The 17170-nt window shown below is 48.4% G+C and overlaps 1 protein-coding gene across 3 annotated transcripts in view; it reads left to right on the top strand.

Moving 5' to 3' along the window:
* LOC124004021 (leucine-rich repeats and immunoglobulin-like domains protein 1) overlaps nucleotides 1-17170 on the top strand; it is a 48070-nt gene that overhangs the window by 25912 nt on the left and 4988 nt on the right. For all 3 annotated transcript variants that reach the window (XM_046312754.1, XM_046312755.1, XM_046312756.1), the window contains exons 4-14: nucleotides 167-304; nucleotides 423-566; nucleotides 1584-1727; nucleotides 2009-2152; nucleotides 3872-4015; nucleotides 9709-9789; nucleotides 11839-11910; nucleotides 12336-12407; nucleotides 12591-12754; nucleotides 13045-13365; nucleotides 16295-16576. In XM_046312754.1, coding sequence (XP_046168710.1) covers nucleotides 167-304; nucleotides 423-566; nucleotides 1584-1727; nucleotides 2009-2152; nucleotides 3872-4015; nucleotides 9709-9789; nucleotides 11839-11910; nucleotides 12336-12407; nucleotides 12591-12754; nucleotides 13045-13365; nucleotides 16295-16576 — 1706 coding nt within the window. The remainder of the gene's footprint in view (nucleotides 1-166; nucleotides 305-422; nucleotides 567-1583; nucleotides 1728-2008; nucleotides 2153-3871; nucleotides 4016-9708; nucleotides 9790-11838; nucleotides 11911-12335; nucleotides 12408-12590; nucleotides 12755-13044; nucleotides 13366-16294; nucleotides 16577-17170) is intronic.

Genomic DNA, 17170 nt, shown 5'->3' with positions numbered 1-17170 from the left:
GCATTTATTATTATTATTATTATAAGAGTGTGTTTGCTTTACTGCTGCTTCTAAAACAAGCATCTAAAGACTAGGAGCTGTGTTCTTCTCCTGTTTCTCTCCTCAGGTTTTCCTTCATCTTTGCCCCTGAAGTTTTCTAACAGCGGTTGTGGTTGTTTATTTTCAGACACAATAATAAGATCCGTGCCATCGATGGAAGGCGGATGAGAGACCTTGTCTCCGTGGAAACACTGGACCTGAGCAGTAATGACATCACAGAAGTCAGAGGTCAAGGTTTCCCCGCAGGCCTCCAGATCAAAGACCTGTAAGATCATCCCTTTTCTTCTTATGTCAAACATTTTTCCTACATTTGTCATCTAATTGTAAATGTTGTACCAATGTTATGTCTTGGATCCATGACAGTGTGATATGCTGTCTTCCAGGTACCTGAGCAATAACAAGATCCATCTCCTGGAGGCCGGTGCTCTGGACCAGCTCTCTTCGTCCCTGCAGGTTCTCAGACTGAGTCGGAACCGCATCTCCCAGGTCCCTGTCAAAAGCTTCCAGCTCCCCAAGCTGACCCAACTGTGAGTACTGTTTCATACCACTTCCAGACACCTCTCAGCTCACTTAGGCACATGTTTAAGTCTCTCTACTCACCTCCTAGCCTATCCTCAACCATCGTTAGAGAAACAACCATTGACCCGTGGCCAGATAAAGACAGTGTATAGTACCCATAGTCCATGACCCCACCGATGACTCCTCTGACACCGTCCCATTTATTGAGGAGAGTGTAGCAGCATTAGTAAACATCAGACCAATACCATGGCCGAGTTATGGCCTCTGTCCTCTCTGAGCCATGCTCTCTGTCATTGTCTCCCCCCTCCCCTGCAGCATGGGGCTAGTGCAGACCCATCCTTGCCTCAGCACTCCCACTCTGGGGAGTAAAGACGCATGTAATGATACTCTCCTCCATTGTAGAGGGGGCTCCCTTCTCTTCACAGCCCTCCCAGTTTCCCCAGGTGGGTATTGTTCAACAGGTGGTCCCGGTGACACTGTATCTGTGGATGCTTGTGGCAACATTGAGGACACACAAAGATGCTGTGTGTGGATGTTTATTGTCCAGCTATGTTCCTGGGCTGTGATGTTAAACCTCACACGCCAGGGGCACAGATTCACTGGTACGAAGCTATCAGAGAACTCTTCTGATACAGAAGAGAAGCTCTGGACAGAAGTAGCCTCCTCGGTTTCAGAAGTGAATGCAGATGCCCTGCCCTTCAAGGCATGTGTGGCTGCAATCCAGTGCTGTTTGAATGTAGTGGAAGAGATGGATCCTTTAGTTAACCATAGCATGATTAATGAAGGTTTGTGATCACGTGGTGCGATGCCCAGGTCAGAACTGGACCCTGTTCTGTAAACCTAACCTAGATACCATCGTGTACGGCCTCTTATGTTTTTGTGGGGCTGAACGGTGCTGCTAAGATGTGTGTTAATGTATTACTTTACAGGTTTTTCCTGTAGGACCATACTTCTTCCTCTCATCTCTATCTCTCATCATCATTGCATCTCCCTCTAACTCCTTGCTGTGTTGTGTTGTCCTCCAGTGAGCTGAACAGGAACCGTGTGAGGCAGGTGGAGGGGCTGACCTTCCAGGGCCTGGCCAATCTGGAGGTCCTCAAGCTGCAGAGGAACAACATCAGTAAGCTCACCGACGGAGCCTTCTGGGGCCTGGCCAAGATGAAAGTGCTGTGAGTTACAGAAACATACCGCTCCCAACTCTCTGCCTGGCCATGAGGACTGGCTGTCCTCAATAACTGTTGTTAGGATCACTTTCTCCTACTCTGCTCGTATTACTTTTCGCTCTTAACAATTGTTTCACAAGCAACTCTATGCTCTATAATTGTCCATTAACATTGAGCTAAACTATGAACCACAATTGGACTACCTGTAATGTCCAATCTCCTGTCATACTGAACTACATTACCCATGATGCCTAGCCTGAACCTGTCTGTGATCTCCTCCCCTGCAGTCACCTGGACTATAACAGCCTGAGGGAGGTGAACAGTGGCTCCATGTATGGCCTGTCTTCTCTTCTGCAGCTCTTCCTCAGCTACAACTCCATCTCCCACATCAACCCAGATGGCTGGAGGTTCTGCCAGAGGCTACGAGAACTGTGAGTAGCACATCAGAAACCTCCCAACCCCTGTAAGCCAAAGCACCAAAACCCCTCCCAACCCCTGTAAGCCAAAGCACCAAAACCCCTCCCAACCCCTGTAAGCCAAAGCACCAAAACCCCTCCCAACCCCTGTAAGCCAAAGCACCAAACCCTCCCAATCCCTGTAAACCAAAACACCAAAACCCCTCCAACCCCTGTAAACCAAAACACCAAAACCCCTCCAACCCCTGTAAACCAAAACACCAAAACCCCTCCCAACCCCTGTAAGCCAAAGCACCAAAACCCATCCAACCCCTGTAAACCAAAACACCAAAACCCTCCCAACCCCTGTAAACCAAAGCAACACAACCCTCCCAACCCCTGTAAACCAAAGCAACATAACCCTCCCAACCCCTGTACACCAAAGCAACACAACCCTCCCAACCCCTGTAAACCAAAACCCTCCCTCCCCCTGTAAACCAAAATACCAAAACCCTCCCAACCCCTGTACACCAAAGCAACACAACCCTCCCAACCCCTGTAAACCAAAGCACCAAAACCCTCCCAACCCCTGTAAACCAAAACACCAAAACCCTCCTCACCCTTGTAAATAGAGCACCAATTCCTGCCTCATCCCCAACCCCTGAGAAACAAACAAAAATATGAATCCCCTATTCAGCCCCCAGATATGGACCCTAAAGTCTTACCCATGCCTCCAACTTCAAACTCCGTCTCTTCTTGTTGATCCCCAAACACAACCCTAAGAACATAACCGTGAATCTGTTCTCTGCTCCGCCCCTCCCCGTACCTTCATGACAGCTACATGACTCACTTAACGCTCAATACCACACGCTCCTCTCACTATAAGCCTGTTTATCCCATAATGAGCGGTAAGATTGACAGTACTTAAGCCCATCCAAGAGTGTGTATTTACATCTCTGTCAGGTTGGTAGAGGGCGTACAACCCTCGGTTGGTAGGGATATTGTGGCAATTGCAGCGGGATCTCCCCGTCTAGTGAAGGAGAGAGAGACTCTACACTAATGTAGAGCTCAGTTCTGCTCAGGCGTTGCTAACGACACGGCTGCCTGTCAGGCTCCTGTGTCTGGGTACTGTGCGTGAGAGAGACAGATTGCTCTGTATCTGTGTTGCAACTCGGGTTTCTATGATTTTCATTAGTGTATCCATGGTGACTGTGATATCAGTGGGATCGTGGCTCGTTTAGCTCCCAGGTGTAAAAGAGTGGATGAGACGGCAGCCTGCCTGACGGGGCATCACAGAGACTGGCCAGTGGCCAGACATGACCACACTAGACCCCTTCAGAGAGGCACATCCCAGACAGTGACACAACAGACCATTTGACAATGTGTGCTGATAAGCAAGACATATTTATCACCTCTGACGCACAGTGTACCTACTTAAACAAGACCGTAACTCTAGGAAAGACATCAGAGATGTGTCCATTTGTCCAACTGGAAATTTACACAATTTGTAAATGGTTTGTGTCTTGACTCTTTATCAAGCATGATAGGAAACTGCTGTGGATGAACAGATATTGAGCCAACGCCACTGTGGAAAAATACAGCATCTATCCAAAGGCAAGAAGACATTGAATAAGGCCATATAAAATAGATAATAATGATGTTTCAGGTAGGTTAGGTTACCTTAGTGCTGTGCCATCTTGTCCTTCTGGTCCATGCCTGACACCGCATGTATTTATTTTTCATTTCCTCCTGTAGGAGTCTGTCCTATAACAACCTGAGTCGTCTGGACGAGGGTAGTCTGGCGGTGCTGGGGGACCTCCATACCCTTCGTCTGGGGCACAACTCCATCAGTCACATCACTGAGGGGGCCTTCAGAGGTCTCAAAGCCGTGCGCCTCCTGTAAGTCCTCTTGAACGCACCTAGAGCGCACACACCCAGAGCGCACACACCCAGAGCGCACACACCCACACCCAGAGCGCACACACCCAGAGCGCACACACCCAGAGCGCACACAACTATGGTTCCACACTGTAGACTCATCCTGTTACTAGTTTAAAGGTCCAATACAGCAGTTTTATTTCAATATCAAACCATTTCTGGTTAACAGTTAAGTACGTTACTGTACCTTTTTTGCCTTTAGCAAAAAATATATATTTCAAGCAAGAATTTAGCTAAGACTGTCTGGAAGTGGTCTGAATGGGGAGGGGAATATTGAATACTAGCTATTATTGGCAGAGAGGTTTGGAACTCTTTGTCTATTAACCAATTTACCATGGAAAGCCTAAAGTCCCACCCATGCAAACCTGCTGATTTAGAAGCTCCTTTGTAGATTTGTATTTTAAACCAGCAACTATCAGGAAATAACACTGATCAAATGTTTTCACACTTTTACAGTGTTAATTTCATCCGTTGTTGTACAAAATGATATAAAACCTAGGAAAACATAATTTTGACTGCACTTGGCCTTTAAGAACAATTCAGTTTATTCGTGTGGATTCAATAAACACTATGGCTTTATTAAGCCCCTCTGGGGCCATTTACAACGTGGAGTTAGCTGTTTACTTTTCAGACCATTGCTTTCCTGCATATTCACGTATCTGTTTGAGGTGTGCATGTGTCACCTTTCATGTTTTCATTCTGTGAGAACTTTTTATTCTGGTGCGTCTGTTCTCATCTTCCCTATTTTCGGTCGTTGATTCCCATCGATTTTTGATGCACATGTGTTCCCTGTCCTCTGCCTCCCTGTAGATTCTTTGCCTTTTTAAACGGAGCAGTGAAAGGCAGTATGGGAGACTTCTCGTCCCCCACACCCTTATGCACGCACCTTGAACAGGAAGAAAGAGAAGAAGAGGGAGGTTGGGGTGTGGGTCCTTCTGCTAATGTCTTTTTGGCCCAGGATCCTCCCAGAGAGCCAGAGAAAAGAGTCAGACCTTTGCTCTGGAGACGAGGCCTTTCTCACAGGGGGTGACAAGCCACGGCATATACAGGCCTTTCTCACAGGGGGGTGACAAGCCAAGGCATATACAGGCCTTTCTCACAGGGGGGTGACAAGCCACGGCATATACAGGCCTTTCTCACAGGGGGTGACAAGCCACGGCATATACAGGCCTTTCTCACAGGGGGTGACAAGCCACAGGCATATACAGGCCTTTCTCACAGGGGGTGACAAGCCAAGGCATATACAGGCCTTTCTCACAGGGGGTGACAAGCCAAGGCGATATACAGGCCTTTCTCACAGGGGGTGACAAGCCAAGGCATATACAGGCCTTTCTCACTGGGGGTGACAAGCCAAGGCATATACAGGCCTTTCTGGGGGGGGTGACAAGCCAAGGCATATACAGGCCTTTCTCACAGGGGGTGACAACCTCTGTTTGGCTCGGCATATACAGGCCTTTCTTTCAGGGGGTGACAAGCCAAGGCATATACAGGCCTTTCTCTTTCTTTCTTAGCTTTCAGGCCTTTCTCACAGGGGGTGACAAGCCAAGGCATATACAGGCCTTTCTTGATTTCAGCATATACAGGCCTTTCTCACAGGAGGGTGACAAGCCTTTCAGCTATCAGGCCTTTCTCACAGGGGGGTGACAAGCCAAGGCATATACAGGCCTTTCTCACAGGGGTGACAAGCCAAGGCATATACAGGCCTTTCTCACAGGGGGGTGACAAGCCAAGGCATATACAGGCCTTTCTCACAGGGGGTGACAAGCCAAGGCATATACAGGCCTTTCTCACAGGGGGTGACAAGCCACAGCATATACAGGCCTTTCTCAAGGCATATACAGGCCTTTCTTCAGGGGGTGACAAGCCACGGCGAATACAGGCCTTTCTCACAGGGGGTGACAAGCCTTTCTTTACAGGCCTTTCTCACAGGGGGTGACAAGCCAAGGCATTACAGGCCTTTCTCACAGGGGGTGACAAGCCCAAGGCATATACAGGCCTTTCTCACAGGGGGTGACAAGCCAAGGCATATACAGGCCTTTCTCACAGGGGGTGACAAGCCACGGCGAATACAGGCCTTTCTCACAGGGGGTGACAAGCCTTTCGAATACAGGCCTTTCTCACAGGGGGTGACTTTCTTTCTTACAGGCCTTTCTCACAGGGGTTTCCAAGGCTTACAGGCCTTTCTCACAGGGGGTGACTTTCTTTCGAATACAGGCCTTTCTCACAGGGGGTTTCTTTCAAGGCATATACAGGCCTTTCTCACAGGGGGTTCTTTCAAGGCATATACAGGCCTTTCTCTGCTGGCACAGGGGAGCGTTGGGCTGGGGGGAGGAGAGAGAGGAGGGGGTTCAGCTGTGTGGTAGGCCCTCTGTTTGGCTCCCCTCTCACCCGCTCTTTCTTTCTTTCTTTCTTTCTTTCTTTCTTTCTTTCTTTCTTTCTTTCTTTCTTTTTCTTTCTTTCTTTCTTTCTTTCTTTCTTTCTTTCTTTCTTTCTTTCTTTCTTGGCCCTTTCTTTCTTTCTTTCTTGGCCCTTTCTTTCTTTCTTTCTTGGCCCTTTCTTTCTTTCTTTCTTTCTTGGCCCTTTCTTTCTTTCTTTCTTTCTTTCTTTCTTTCTTTCTTTCTTTCTTGGCCTTTCTTTCTTTCTTTCTTGGCCCTTTCTTTCTTTCTTTCTTTCTTGGCTCTTTCTTTCTTTCTTTCTTTCTTTCTTTCTTTCTTTCTTTCTTTCTTTCTTTCTTTCTTTCTTTCTTTCTTTCTTTCTTTCTTTCTTTCTTTCTTTCTTTCTTTCTTTCTTTCTTGGCCCTTTCTTTCTTTCTTGGCCCTTTCTTTCTTTCTTTCTTGGCCCTTTCTTTCTTTCTTTCTTGGCCCTTTCTTTCTTTCTTTCTTGGCTCTTTCTTGGCCCTTTCTTTCTTTCTTTCTTTCTTGGCCCTTTCTTGGCCCTTTCTTTCTTTCTTTCTTGGCCCTTTCTTGGCCCTTTCTTTCTTTCTTTCTTGGCCCTTTCTTGGCCCTTTCTTTCTTTCTTGGCCCTTTCTTTCTTTCTTTCTTGGCCCTTTCTTGGCCCTTTCTTTCTTTCTTGGCCCTTTCTTGGCCCTTTCTTTCTTTCTTTCTTGGCCCTTTCTTGGCCCTTTCTTTCTTTCTTTCTTGGCCCTTTCTTGGCCCTTTCTTTCTTTCTTGGCCCTTTCTTGGCCCTTTCTTTCTTTCTTTCTTGGCCCTTTCTTGGCCCTTTCTTTCTTTCTTTCTTGGCCCTTTCTTGGCCCTTTCTTTCTTTCTTTCTTGGCCCTTTCTTGGCCCTTTCTTTCTTTCTTTCTTGGCCCTTTCTTGGCCCTTTCTTTCTTTCTTTCTTGGCCCTTTCTTGGCCCTTTCTTTCTTTCTTGGCCCTTTCTTTCTTTCTTTCTTTCTTGGCCCTTTCTTTCTTGGCCCTTTCTTTCTTTCTTGGCCCTTTCTTTCTTTCTTGGCCCTTTCTTTCTTGGCCCTTTCTTGGCCCTTTCTTTCTTTCTTTCTTTCTTGGCTCGCTCTTTCTTTCTTTGCTTTGCTTTCTAATTTCATTTTTTATTTTTCCCTTTTATGCTCACCCCTTTCTTCCTCTAGGAGCGGGCCCAGGCTGTAAGGGAGCTGAGGCAGATCTAATCAGTGAAGCGCTGGGTAGGAGTGGGCCCTGGCTGTAAGGGATCTGAGGCAGGTCTAATCTAATCAGTGAAGCGCTGGTTAGGAGCGGGCCCTGGCTGTAAGGGATCTGAGGCAGGTCTAATCTAATCAGTGAAGCGCTTTCTAGGAGCGGGCCTTGGCTGTAAGGGATCTGAGGCAGGTCTAATCTAATCAGTGAAGCGCTGGGTAGGAGCGGGCCCTGGCTGTAAGGGATCTGAGGCAGGTCTAATCTAATCAGTGAAGCGCTGGGTAGGAGCGGGCCCTGGCTTTAAGGGATCTAAGGCATTTTTATTTTTCTAATCTAATCAGTGACCCCGCTTGGGTAGGAGCGGGCCCTGGCTGTAAGGGATCTGAGGCAGGTCTAATCTAATCAGTGAAGCGCTGGGTAGGAGCGGGCCCTGGCTGTAAGGGATCTGAGGCAGGTCTAATCTAATCAGTGAAGCGCTGGGTAGGAGCGGGCCCTGGCTGTAAGGGATCTGAGGCAGGTCTAATCTAATAAGTGAAGCGCTGGGTAGGAGCGGGCCCTGGCTGTAAGGGATCTGAGGCAGGTCTAATCTAATAAGTGAAGCGCTGGGTAGGAGCGGGCCCTGGCTGTAAGGGATCTGAGGCAGGTCTAATCTAATCAGTGAAGCGCTGGGTATGAGTGGGATCTGAGGCAGGTCTAATCTAATCAGTGAAGCGCTGGGTAGGAGCGGGCCCTGGCTGTAAGGGAGCTGAGGCAGGTCTAATCTAATCAGTGAAGCGCTGGGTAGGAGCGGGCCCTGGCTGTAAGGGAGCTGAGGCAGGTCTAATCTAATCAGTGAAGCGCTGGGTAGGAGCGGGCCCAGGCTGTAAGGGAGCTGAGGCGGGTTTAATTGGGCAGCCACTGCCGACATTAAAAGGCAACGGACATTCACACTCAGCCAGCCAGAAAGAATAGGGAATTGGCAGCTGAGTCCGGCCATGGAGGCAAAGTAACCAAAGGGGGGGTGAGGGAAGGACTGAAGGGGGTAGGGGAATTATTATTCAAATGTTTCCTTTGCCCAGATGACTTCAGCAGTTACAGGGTTTTCTCTGCATAGAAAAGTCTTTGGTGGGCTGCCAAAGTGTTTTTTTCGTGACGTTTTTTCTGGGGGGGTGGGTGGTTGGTTCAGGATGGGAAAAGGTTTTCAGTTTAAAGTTAATATAAAGTATGTAAAAAATATTTGAGATGTTTGAGTCACTCTGATAGCATAAGTCATAGCAAAATATGTAGAAGAGCAGGAACTTTGCTTTAAAACTGCACATTTTTCTCTTAGCCTCATGGCAAAATGTGTAGAATTGCAGGAAATTTGCCTTAAAAAAGCACAATGTTTCCTCCGTTCCCACCTAAGCTGCATTTATTGTAGAAAACCCCCTGAGTTAGTAGTGTCAGAAAAGCTAATTAATTGCATTCAACCACAGGTTGGTGGTACCTTAATTTGGGAGGACTGGCTTGTGGTGATGGCTGGAGCGGAGTCAGTGGAATGGTAACAAGCAAACGGTTTCCACGTTTGATGCCATTCCGTTAGCGCTGTTCCTGCCATGAGCCGTCCTCCCCTCAGCAGTCTCCACTGCATTCAACATGCGTTTAGAAACTTCCTGACAGACTCCAAGTGAAATTTTAGATTTTATTGAGTCTTATTCTGGCTTGACATGTGGTGGGACTGACATACCTGCCACCACACTGCCGGGCCAGACCAGGCCATGCCCACTGACTGTCTGAATCCAAAGACATTGTGTGCCCGCCAACCCCTCCATGCTGTTATGAATTATACATGTGTATCCCTGTGTTGGGTTGTGTGCCTTCACCCCTCTCCTCCCCACAAAGGAAAGAATGTGCTTGGCTGGCAGAGCAGATCAGCAGAGAGGCTTGCTCTTTAGACCAGGTGCAGGACGGGTGGAGGGGTAACCCGTGACTACCAGCCCCATCTCTGCCAAGGCTACACAGTGCTCCAACTCTGGCAGCCTGTTCTGCTCCCCTCTATCTCTCTTATCCCTTCTCTCTCTCCACAGGGAGCTGGACCATAACGACATCTCAGGCACAATAGAGGACACCAATGGGGCCTTCTCTGGACTGGACAGCCTCAACAAGCTGTGAGTATCCCCCCCCCTTCTCTCACCCCCCACCTCCGCCTTTTCTTCATCCCCCTCTCCCCAGAACCGGCCCCTTCAAGCTGGCTGCCCTGCCACTGGTTGATGATTGTCTGCAGGTCTTCAGTCCAGCGTGAAGGGTTTTCCATTGCAATCCAATAGTTTCCTCTGAGGAGTATTGCCTACCTATAGCCTATATCTAGTTCTCCCAGACCTGGCTTCAGACAGGACCAGCTCCATCTCTCCCTTACCTCTGGGTCTCACACGTCATTTGGAAGTGTAACACTGAGAGATGACTCTAAAAGTTGCTCCAAGTTTTCTTAGGCTTTTTCATGAAGCATGCGGGTTCATATTTTAATGGCAACAGACTTGAAACAAGCATGAATCTGGTTTTCATTTGGTTTACCAGACTCTCAACTACAATTGTGTCCAAGTTCAGAGTGTCTGTTGGTGGGAATTGATCTGCCTTGACGGTCAAACTATGTCAATTTGTTGTGATCTCTCGAATAACTATTAAACCATAATGAACATAGTGGGCCCTAAACAATCCTGGGATAAAAGATGGTGTCCAACCAAGGCCGTTCCCTGTGAGTGCTAGCCTATTGAAAGGGCTTTTCTATCAGCCTGCAGGATATGAGCCTCAGCAGCTCTGTCGGTCTCTAGCCCTGCTACTCTCTCTCTGCTCCACGGCCATGCCTTCCTGCCTGTTGTTAGGGACTGGAAGAGGGTGAAATTGGCCCAGCGCTGGCACAATCCTTCCATCCCGCCGGAAAACAACACTCCCCAGCCCTGGGAAAAACAGAGCGAGAGGGGCGGGACATTAGTGTCCTCCACACGCTTTGTGTCCCAGATTGTGAAGGGAGAATGCTCTGAGTTAACTTGTGCTCTCACAAGTTGCCACAAAAAAAAAAACGTTTTTCTCATTGCTCTTTTGGAAAAATACATTAATATATTGAGTGTAGAAATTTTAGTTACATCATTAAAGTAGTTTATTTTTTCCTAAATGTGATTACTCCATGAAGACAATGTGATTGGAATGAAAGGCAATGCAGACTGCTAGATGTGATGCTGGGAATAAGAACAATTTATAAAATATTTATTTAAATATGCTAAATACGTTGGATGGAAGTGCAGTAACTTAGTGAGTAGTGGTTGTCTGTGATGAAGCCTACTGTGCAGCCCGTCTCCCTCTGTAGTCTAGAAACATAGACCTCTGGCTGATGTGGGGTCAGTAGTGAGTGACATCTCTGTCAGGAGCTGACCGGTTCTGTCCATGACCAGTCGTCTGCCTGGGGGCCCCTAAACACAGAGGCTTTCTTATAGAACGCAATACCTCTTATCAACATGCATCTAAGTGTTAGCTAATCTCCCCCAAACAGATGCACGCCAAGTGGGTTTTGAAACATGGTTTGTATTCACATTGCACTGTGTAGATTTTCAGTGGGTCCATATAGAAGGGGAGAGTGGAGGAGGCATGACAGGATTGAAAGGTTCTGATGCAGGGGTCTTAACGCTAAACCAGCCAACTGTGTCCATCCGTTCCTCCTGGGAAGGAAGGCAGAGAGAAGGGAAAGGAAGGAAGGAAGGATGGAGGGACGGACGGACGGAAGGAGGGAGGGTAGAGGTGTCTTTTGAAGAGAGGCTGGGATTAGACCCCCAGAGCTGCTTGTTCCTTGCTTGAACCCGCCTTGACAAGGCTACTTTTATTACTCTACAAGCTGTGTTGTCCCTCAGTGAGACAACCTGCTTTTCATGTGCCTCCCCCTGGCTCAGCCCCACCCTGTCATCGCTATTAAATACTAATAAAGATAAAAGTGGTCTTTGAAGAGCAGGGCCGGGAGAGCCAGGGCCCCGAGTCCCTCACCCTCCTAATCTCCACACAGTTCGGATTTCCAATACCTCAATCTTCTGGTCTTATCAGATTCAACCCCACTAATTGTGCATTTCTCCCCCTCTTCCCCTCCCTTACCCCTTCCTCTCTTTCACTTTCTCACTTTCTCTCTCTCTCTTTCTCTCACGTTTATCGGCGCCCTTCATGTTTGGAAATTGCAGAACTCTGTTTGGGAACAAGATCAAGTCGGTGGCCAAGAAAGCCTTCTTAGGCCTGGAGGCCCTGGAGCACCTGTGAGTATCCCACAATGCACTGCATGCCCCCAAGTGCGGCTGCCAAAAGTAGCTGCCTAAGAGGGCTGTTAGAAATGAAATAGCGTCTTTGTTAAAGGAGAAGACAGGCAGTTTGTGGGGCAAGCTGCTTCCCTCTCGTTAGAGGCAGCTTCAACTTTGGTCTTTTTCCCTGGTGCAGCGGAGAAAAGTGATTGAGCATATGGTCAGTTTGCTACAATAAATTGAATTTATATAAGCTCTTTCACAGACTGACTGTTAGGAAAAAAGTGATTTTGAAAAGCTGAAACGTGCCATTGGTCTTAAACGCCTGAATCTTTCCACCTTGCTTAAAGTAAGCCCTTGCTGGCCGTGACACTACTGTGTGTGTTCCCGTGTCCCATTTATGTCAGTGCTGATGGGTGGCCCTCTGTTTAATGTCTCAACAGGAATCTGGGAGAGAATGCCATCCGCTCTATTCAGCCAGAGGCCTTCAGCAAGATGAGGAGCCTCAGGAACCTGTGAGTCTGCAATGATGAACACACACACACATTCCTCACACTTAGTCTCTGGAAACTGTGATTGTCTTCACAATGTTATGATATGGCGGCTACACAATACTGCTGCAGTTCATTCTTTCAGATCAAAGCAAGTCTTTAAAGGAGAATGACAAACTGTTCAGTCCTAACAGCCCCCCCCCCCAGGCTCATCCAGAGTGACAGGTTCCTGTGTGACTGTCAGCTCCACTGGTTCCCTGAGTGGCTGTTGACCCGGGGGCTACAGACGGGCGTAGAGGCTACCTGTGCCCATCCTGAAACCCTGAAGGGTGCCAGCATCTTCCAGGCCCCGCCAGAGAGCTTTGTCTGTGGTGAGTAATGCGTGTGTATTAGGGCTTTCTGTCAGACCGTGCAGCCAGCAGCTAAGACCAGATGGTGTTTTACATTCCAGCTCTTGCCTGTTTACTGTGTGTGTGTGATTTCTTTTCTCCAAGTTTTTTTGATTTAGGTTCACTGTCTGTTTGATCTGTGATGTGCTAATCATTCCTTGTTTGTTTGTATGTATAGTATACATATCTTCTGTCACTGAGAAAACATTTGGTTACAAAGAATAATGCTTATGTAGGTTTATTGTCGTCCCTCCATCTCCCTCGTCCTGTAGATGACCTGCCTAAGCCCCAGATCACGGTGCAGCCAGAGACCACAGTGACGGTTCTGGGTAGTGACATGCGCTTCACGTGCACGGTGGCCAGCAGCAGCAGCTCACCTATGACCTTCGCCTGGCGCAAAGACCAGGAGCTGCTCCGCCATGCAGAGGTGGAGAACCTCGCCCACCTGCGCGCTCACCACGGGGGGGTGATGGAGTACACCACCATTTTGCACCTGCGTCATGTGACCTTCACTCACGAGGGCCGATACCAGTGTATCATCACCAACCACTTTGGCTCCTCCTACTCTACCCAGGCCCGCCTCACTGTCAACGGTACGCCGTCAGGTCCTGAAGGGTTAAGGGTCTCCCAGTATGAGAGTGTGTGTGTTTGCATGTGGTGAGATCCTTTTCTCTCTGTAATATGCTGATTCAGTAGATATTTTGCCCAGTTAAACTCGAGTGTTATTCTAGTAGTAATTCTTAGCTTTAGCAAGGTCTCTTTTGTCTCTCTGCATCTCTGTGTGTGTGAGTCTCTTTGTCTCTCTGCATCTCTGTGTGTGTGAGTCTCTTTGTCTCTCTGCATCTCTGTGTGTGTGAGTCTCTTTGTCTCTCTGCATCTCTGTGTGTGTGAGTCTCTCTCTCTCTGCATCTCTGTGTGTGTGAGTCTCTTTGTCTCTCTGCATCTCTGTGTGTGTGAGTCTCTTTGTCTCTCTGCATCTCTGTGTGTGTGAGTCTCTTTGTCTCTCTGCATCTCTGTGTGTGTGAGTCTCTTTGTCTCTCTGCATCTCTGCATGTATCTGTGTGTGTCTCTCTCTGCATGTCTCTGTGTGTGTCTCTCTCTGCATGTCTCTGTGTGTGTTTCTCTGTCTCTCTGTCTCTGCATGTATCTGTGTGTGTCTCTCTCTGCATGTCTCTGTGTGTGTCTCTCTCTCTCTGCATGTATCTGTGTGTGTCTCTCTGTCTCTCTGTCTCTGCATGTATCTGTGTGTGTCTCTCTGTCTCTCTGTCTCTGCATGTATCTGTGTGTGTCTCTCTCTGCATGTATCTGTGTGTGTCTCTCTGTCTCTGCATGTATCTGTGTGTGTCTCTCTGTCTCTCTGTCTCTGCATGTATCTGTGTGTGTCTCTCTCTGCATGTATCTGTGTGTGTCTCTCTGTCTCTCTGTCTCTGCATGTATCTGTGTGTGTCTCTCTCTGCATGTATCTGTGTGTGTCTCTCTGTCTCTGCATGTATCTGTGTGTGTCTCTCTGTCTCTGCATGTATCTGTGTGTGTCTCTCTCTGCATGTATCTGTGTGTGTCTCTCTCTCTCTGCATGTCTCTGTGTGTCTCTCTCTCTCTCTCTGTGTGTGTGTGTCTCTCTCTCTGTGTGTGTGTGTGTGTGTGTCTCTCTCTCTCTCTGCTGTGTGTGTGTGTGTGTCTCTCTCTCTCTCTCTCTGTGTGTGTGTGTGTGTCTCTCTCTCTCTCTCTCTGCATGTGTGTGTGTGTGTCTCTCTCTCTCTCTCTCTGCATGTGTGTGTGTGTGTGTCTCTCTCTCTCTCTGCATGTGTGTGTGTGTGTGTCTCTCTCTCTCTGCATGTGTGTGTGTGTGTCTCTCTCTCTCTCTGCATGTGTGTGTGTGTGTCTCTCTCTCTCTCTGCATGTGTGTGTGTGTGTCTCTCTGCATGTGTGTGTGTGTCTCTCTGCATGTGTGTGTGTGTGTCTCTCTGCATGTGTGTGTGTATGTGTGTGTCTCTCTGCATGTCTCTGTGTATGTGTGTGTCTCTCTACATGTCTCTGTGTGTGTGTGTGTCTCTCTACATGTCTCTGTGTGTGTGTGTGTGTGTCTCTCTACATGTCTCTGTGTGTGTGTGTGTGTGTCTCTCTACATGTCTCTGTGTGTGTGAGTCTCTCTGCATGTCTCTGTATGTATGTGTGAGTCTCTCTGCATGTCTGTGTGTGTGTGTCTCTCGCTGTCTCTGCATGTATGTGTGTGTGTGTCTCTCTGCATGTCTATGTGTGTGTGTGAGTGTCTCACTCTACATGTCTCAGTGTCTCTCTCTGTCTGTGTGAGTCTCTGCATGTCTCTGTGTGTGTGTGTGTCTCTCTGCATGTCTCTGTGTGTGTGTGTGTGTGTCTCTCTGCATGTATCTGTGTGTGTGTGTCTCTCTGCATGTCTCTGCGTGTGTGTGTCTCTCTCTGTCTCTCTGCATGTCTCTTTGTGTGTGTGTGTCTCTCTCTCCCTCTCTCTCTCTGCATGTCTCTGTGTGTGTGAGTGTCTCTCTCTCTGCATGTCTCTGTGTGTGTGTCTCTCTGCATGTCTCTGTGTCTCTCTGCATGTCTGTGTGTATGTGTCTCTCGCTGTCTCTGCATGTATGTGTGTGTGTGTCTCTCTGCATGTCTATGTGTGTGTGTGAGTGTCTCACTCTGCATGTCTCTGTGTCTCTCTGCATGTCTGTGTGAGTCTCTGCATGTCTCTGTGTGTGTGTGTGTGTGTCTCTCTGCATGTCTCTGTGTGTGTGTGTGTGTGTGTGTCTCTCTGCATGTATCTGTGTGTGTGTGTGTGTGTCTCTCTGCATGTCTCTCTGTGTGTGTGAGTCTCTGCATGTCTCTGCGTGTGTGTGTCTCTCTCTGTCTCTCTGCATGTCTCTTTGTGTGTGTGTGTCTCTCTCTCCCTGCATGTCTCTGTGTGTGTGAGTGTCTCTCTCTCTGCATGTCTCTGTGTGTGTGTGTCTCTCTGCATGTCTCTGTGTCTCTCTGCATGTCTGTGTGTGTCTCTACACGTGTGTGTGTGTGTCTCCATGTCTCTCTCTGCATGTCTCTGTGCATGTCTCTCTCTCTGCCTGTCTGTGTGTGTGTGAGTCTCTCTGCATGTCTCTGTGTGTGTCTCTGTCTGTGTGAGTCTCTGCATGTCTCTGTGTGAGTCTCTCTGCATGTCTCTGTGTGTCTCTCTGCATGTCTGTGTGTGTGTGTGTGTCTCTACACGTGTGTGTGTGTGAGTCTCTGCATGTCTCTCTCTCTGCATGTCTGTGTGTGTGTGTGAGTCTCTGCATGTCTCTGTGTGTGAGTCTCTGTGTGGAATTTGGAACAAATTGATTTAGGTGCGTTGTGGAGCTGACAGTGCCCATCTATTACACGCCCTGTCAGTTTGGCCAACAGATGCTGAGTGATGGGCTGCCCTGCCCACCCAAATCAAAACCTCTCCCTAAAACAGAGACTCTTGTGTTAACCTCTGTACTTCTCTGTTGTGGCTAACCCAGTGTGTCATATCTTCCTTTCCCACAGTCTTGCCTACGTTTGTGAAGACCCCTGGAGACAACACCATCCGTACGGGCACCACTGCCAAGCTTGAGTGTGCTGCTGAGGGGCACCCCACCCCCCAGATTGCCTGGCAGAAGGATGGGGGCACGGACTTCCCGGCGGCCCGCGAGCGGCGGATGCATGTGATGCCGGATGATGACGTGTTCTTCATCATGGACGTCAAGCCGGAGGACATGGGCGTGTACAGCTGCACCGCCAAAAACACAGCGGGCACCGTGTCTGCCAACGCCACCCTCACCGTGCTGGGTAAGACTGACTGCTGGTCACTAGGGCTGAGACATGCCAGGGACCTCACAATACGACATTATCACCATACTTAGGTGCCGATACGATATGTATTGTGATTCTCACGATTCTATATGACGTTCCAAACAAATTGCTCTCTGCTGCAGAGAGGGCATGAGAAAATGAGTGTTGATTAGTCATGGAAATAAAAGTGCGGAAAACATGTTGGCTCACTATTTAAAAAAGATGGAGAACAGGATCCTGTATTTTTTGGCACAGGTACAGCCAACTAATGCTACATAGCAAGAAAAAATATATATACTTGAAGTCAAAGTATCAAAATAATTTTGCGATATGTAACTGTATAGATTTTTCCCCCCGCTTACTACTGGCCGTGCCCCACGCCTACTGGCAGCCTATTCCCACGCCTACTGGCAGCCTATTCCCACGCCTACTGGCAGCCTATTCCCACGCCTACTGGCAGCCTATTCCCACGCCTACTGGCAGCCTATTCCCACGCCCACTGGCAGCCTATTCCCACGCCCACTGGCAGCCTATTCCCACGCCCACTGGCAGCCTATTCCCACGCCCACTGGCAGCCTATTCCCACACCTA

Source organism: Oncorhynchus gorbuscha, linkage group LG18 (assembly GCF_021184085.1).
Source record: "Oncorhynchus gorbuscha isolate QuinsamMale2020 ecotype Even-year linkage group LG18, OgorEven_v1.0, whole genome shotgun sequence".
NCBI classification, from domain to species: domain Eukaryota; kingdom Metazoa; phylum Chordata; class Actinopteri; order Salmoniformes; family Salmonidae; genus Oncorhynchus; species Oncorhynchus gorbuscha.
The sequence above is the reverse complement of the archived record's forward strand: the minus strand, read 5'-3'. Positions and strand labels throughout refer to the sequence as shown.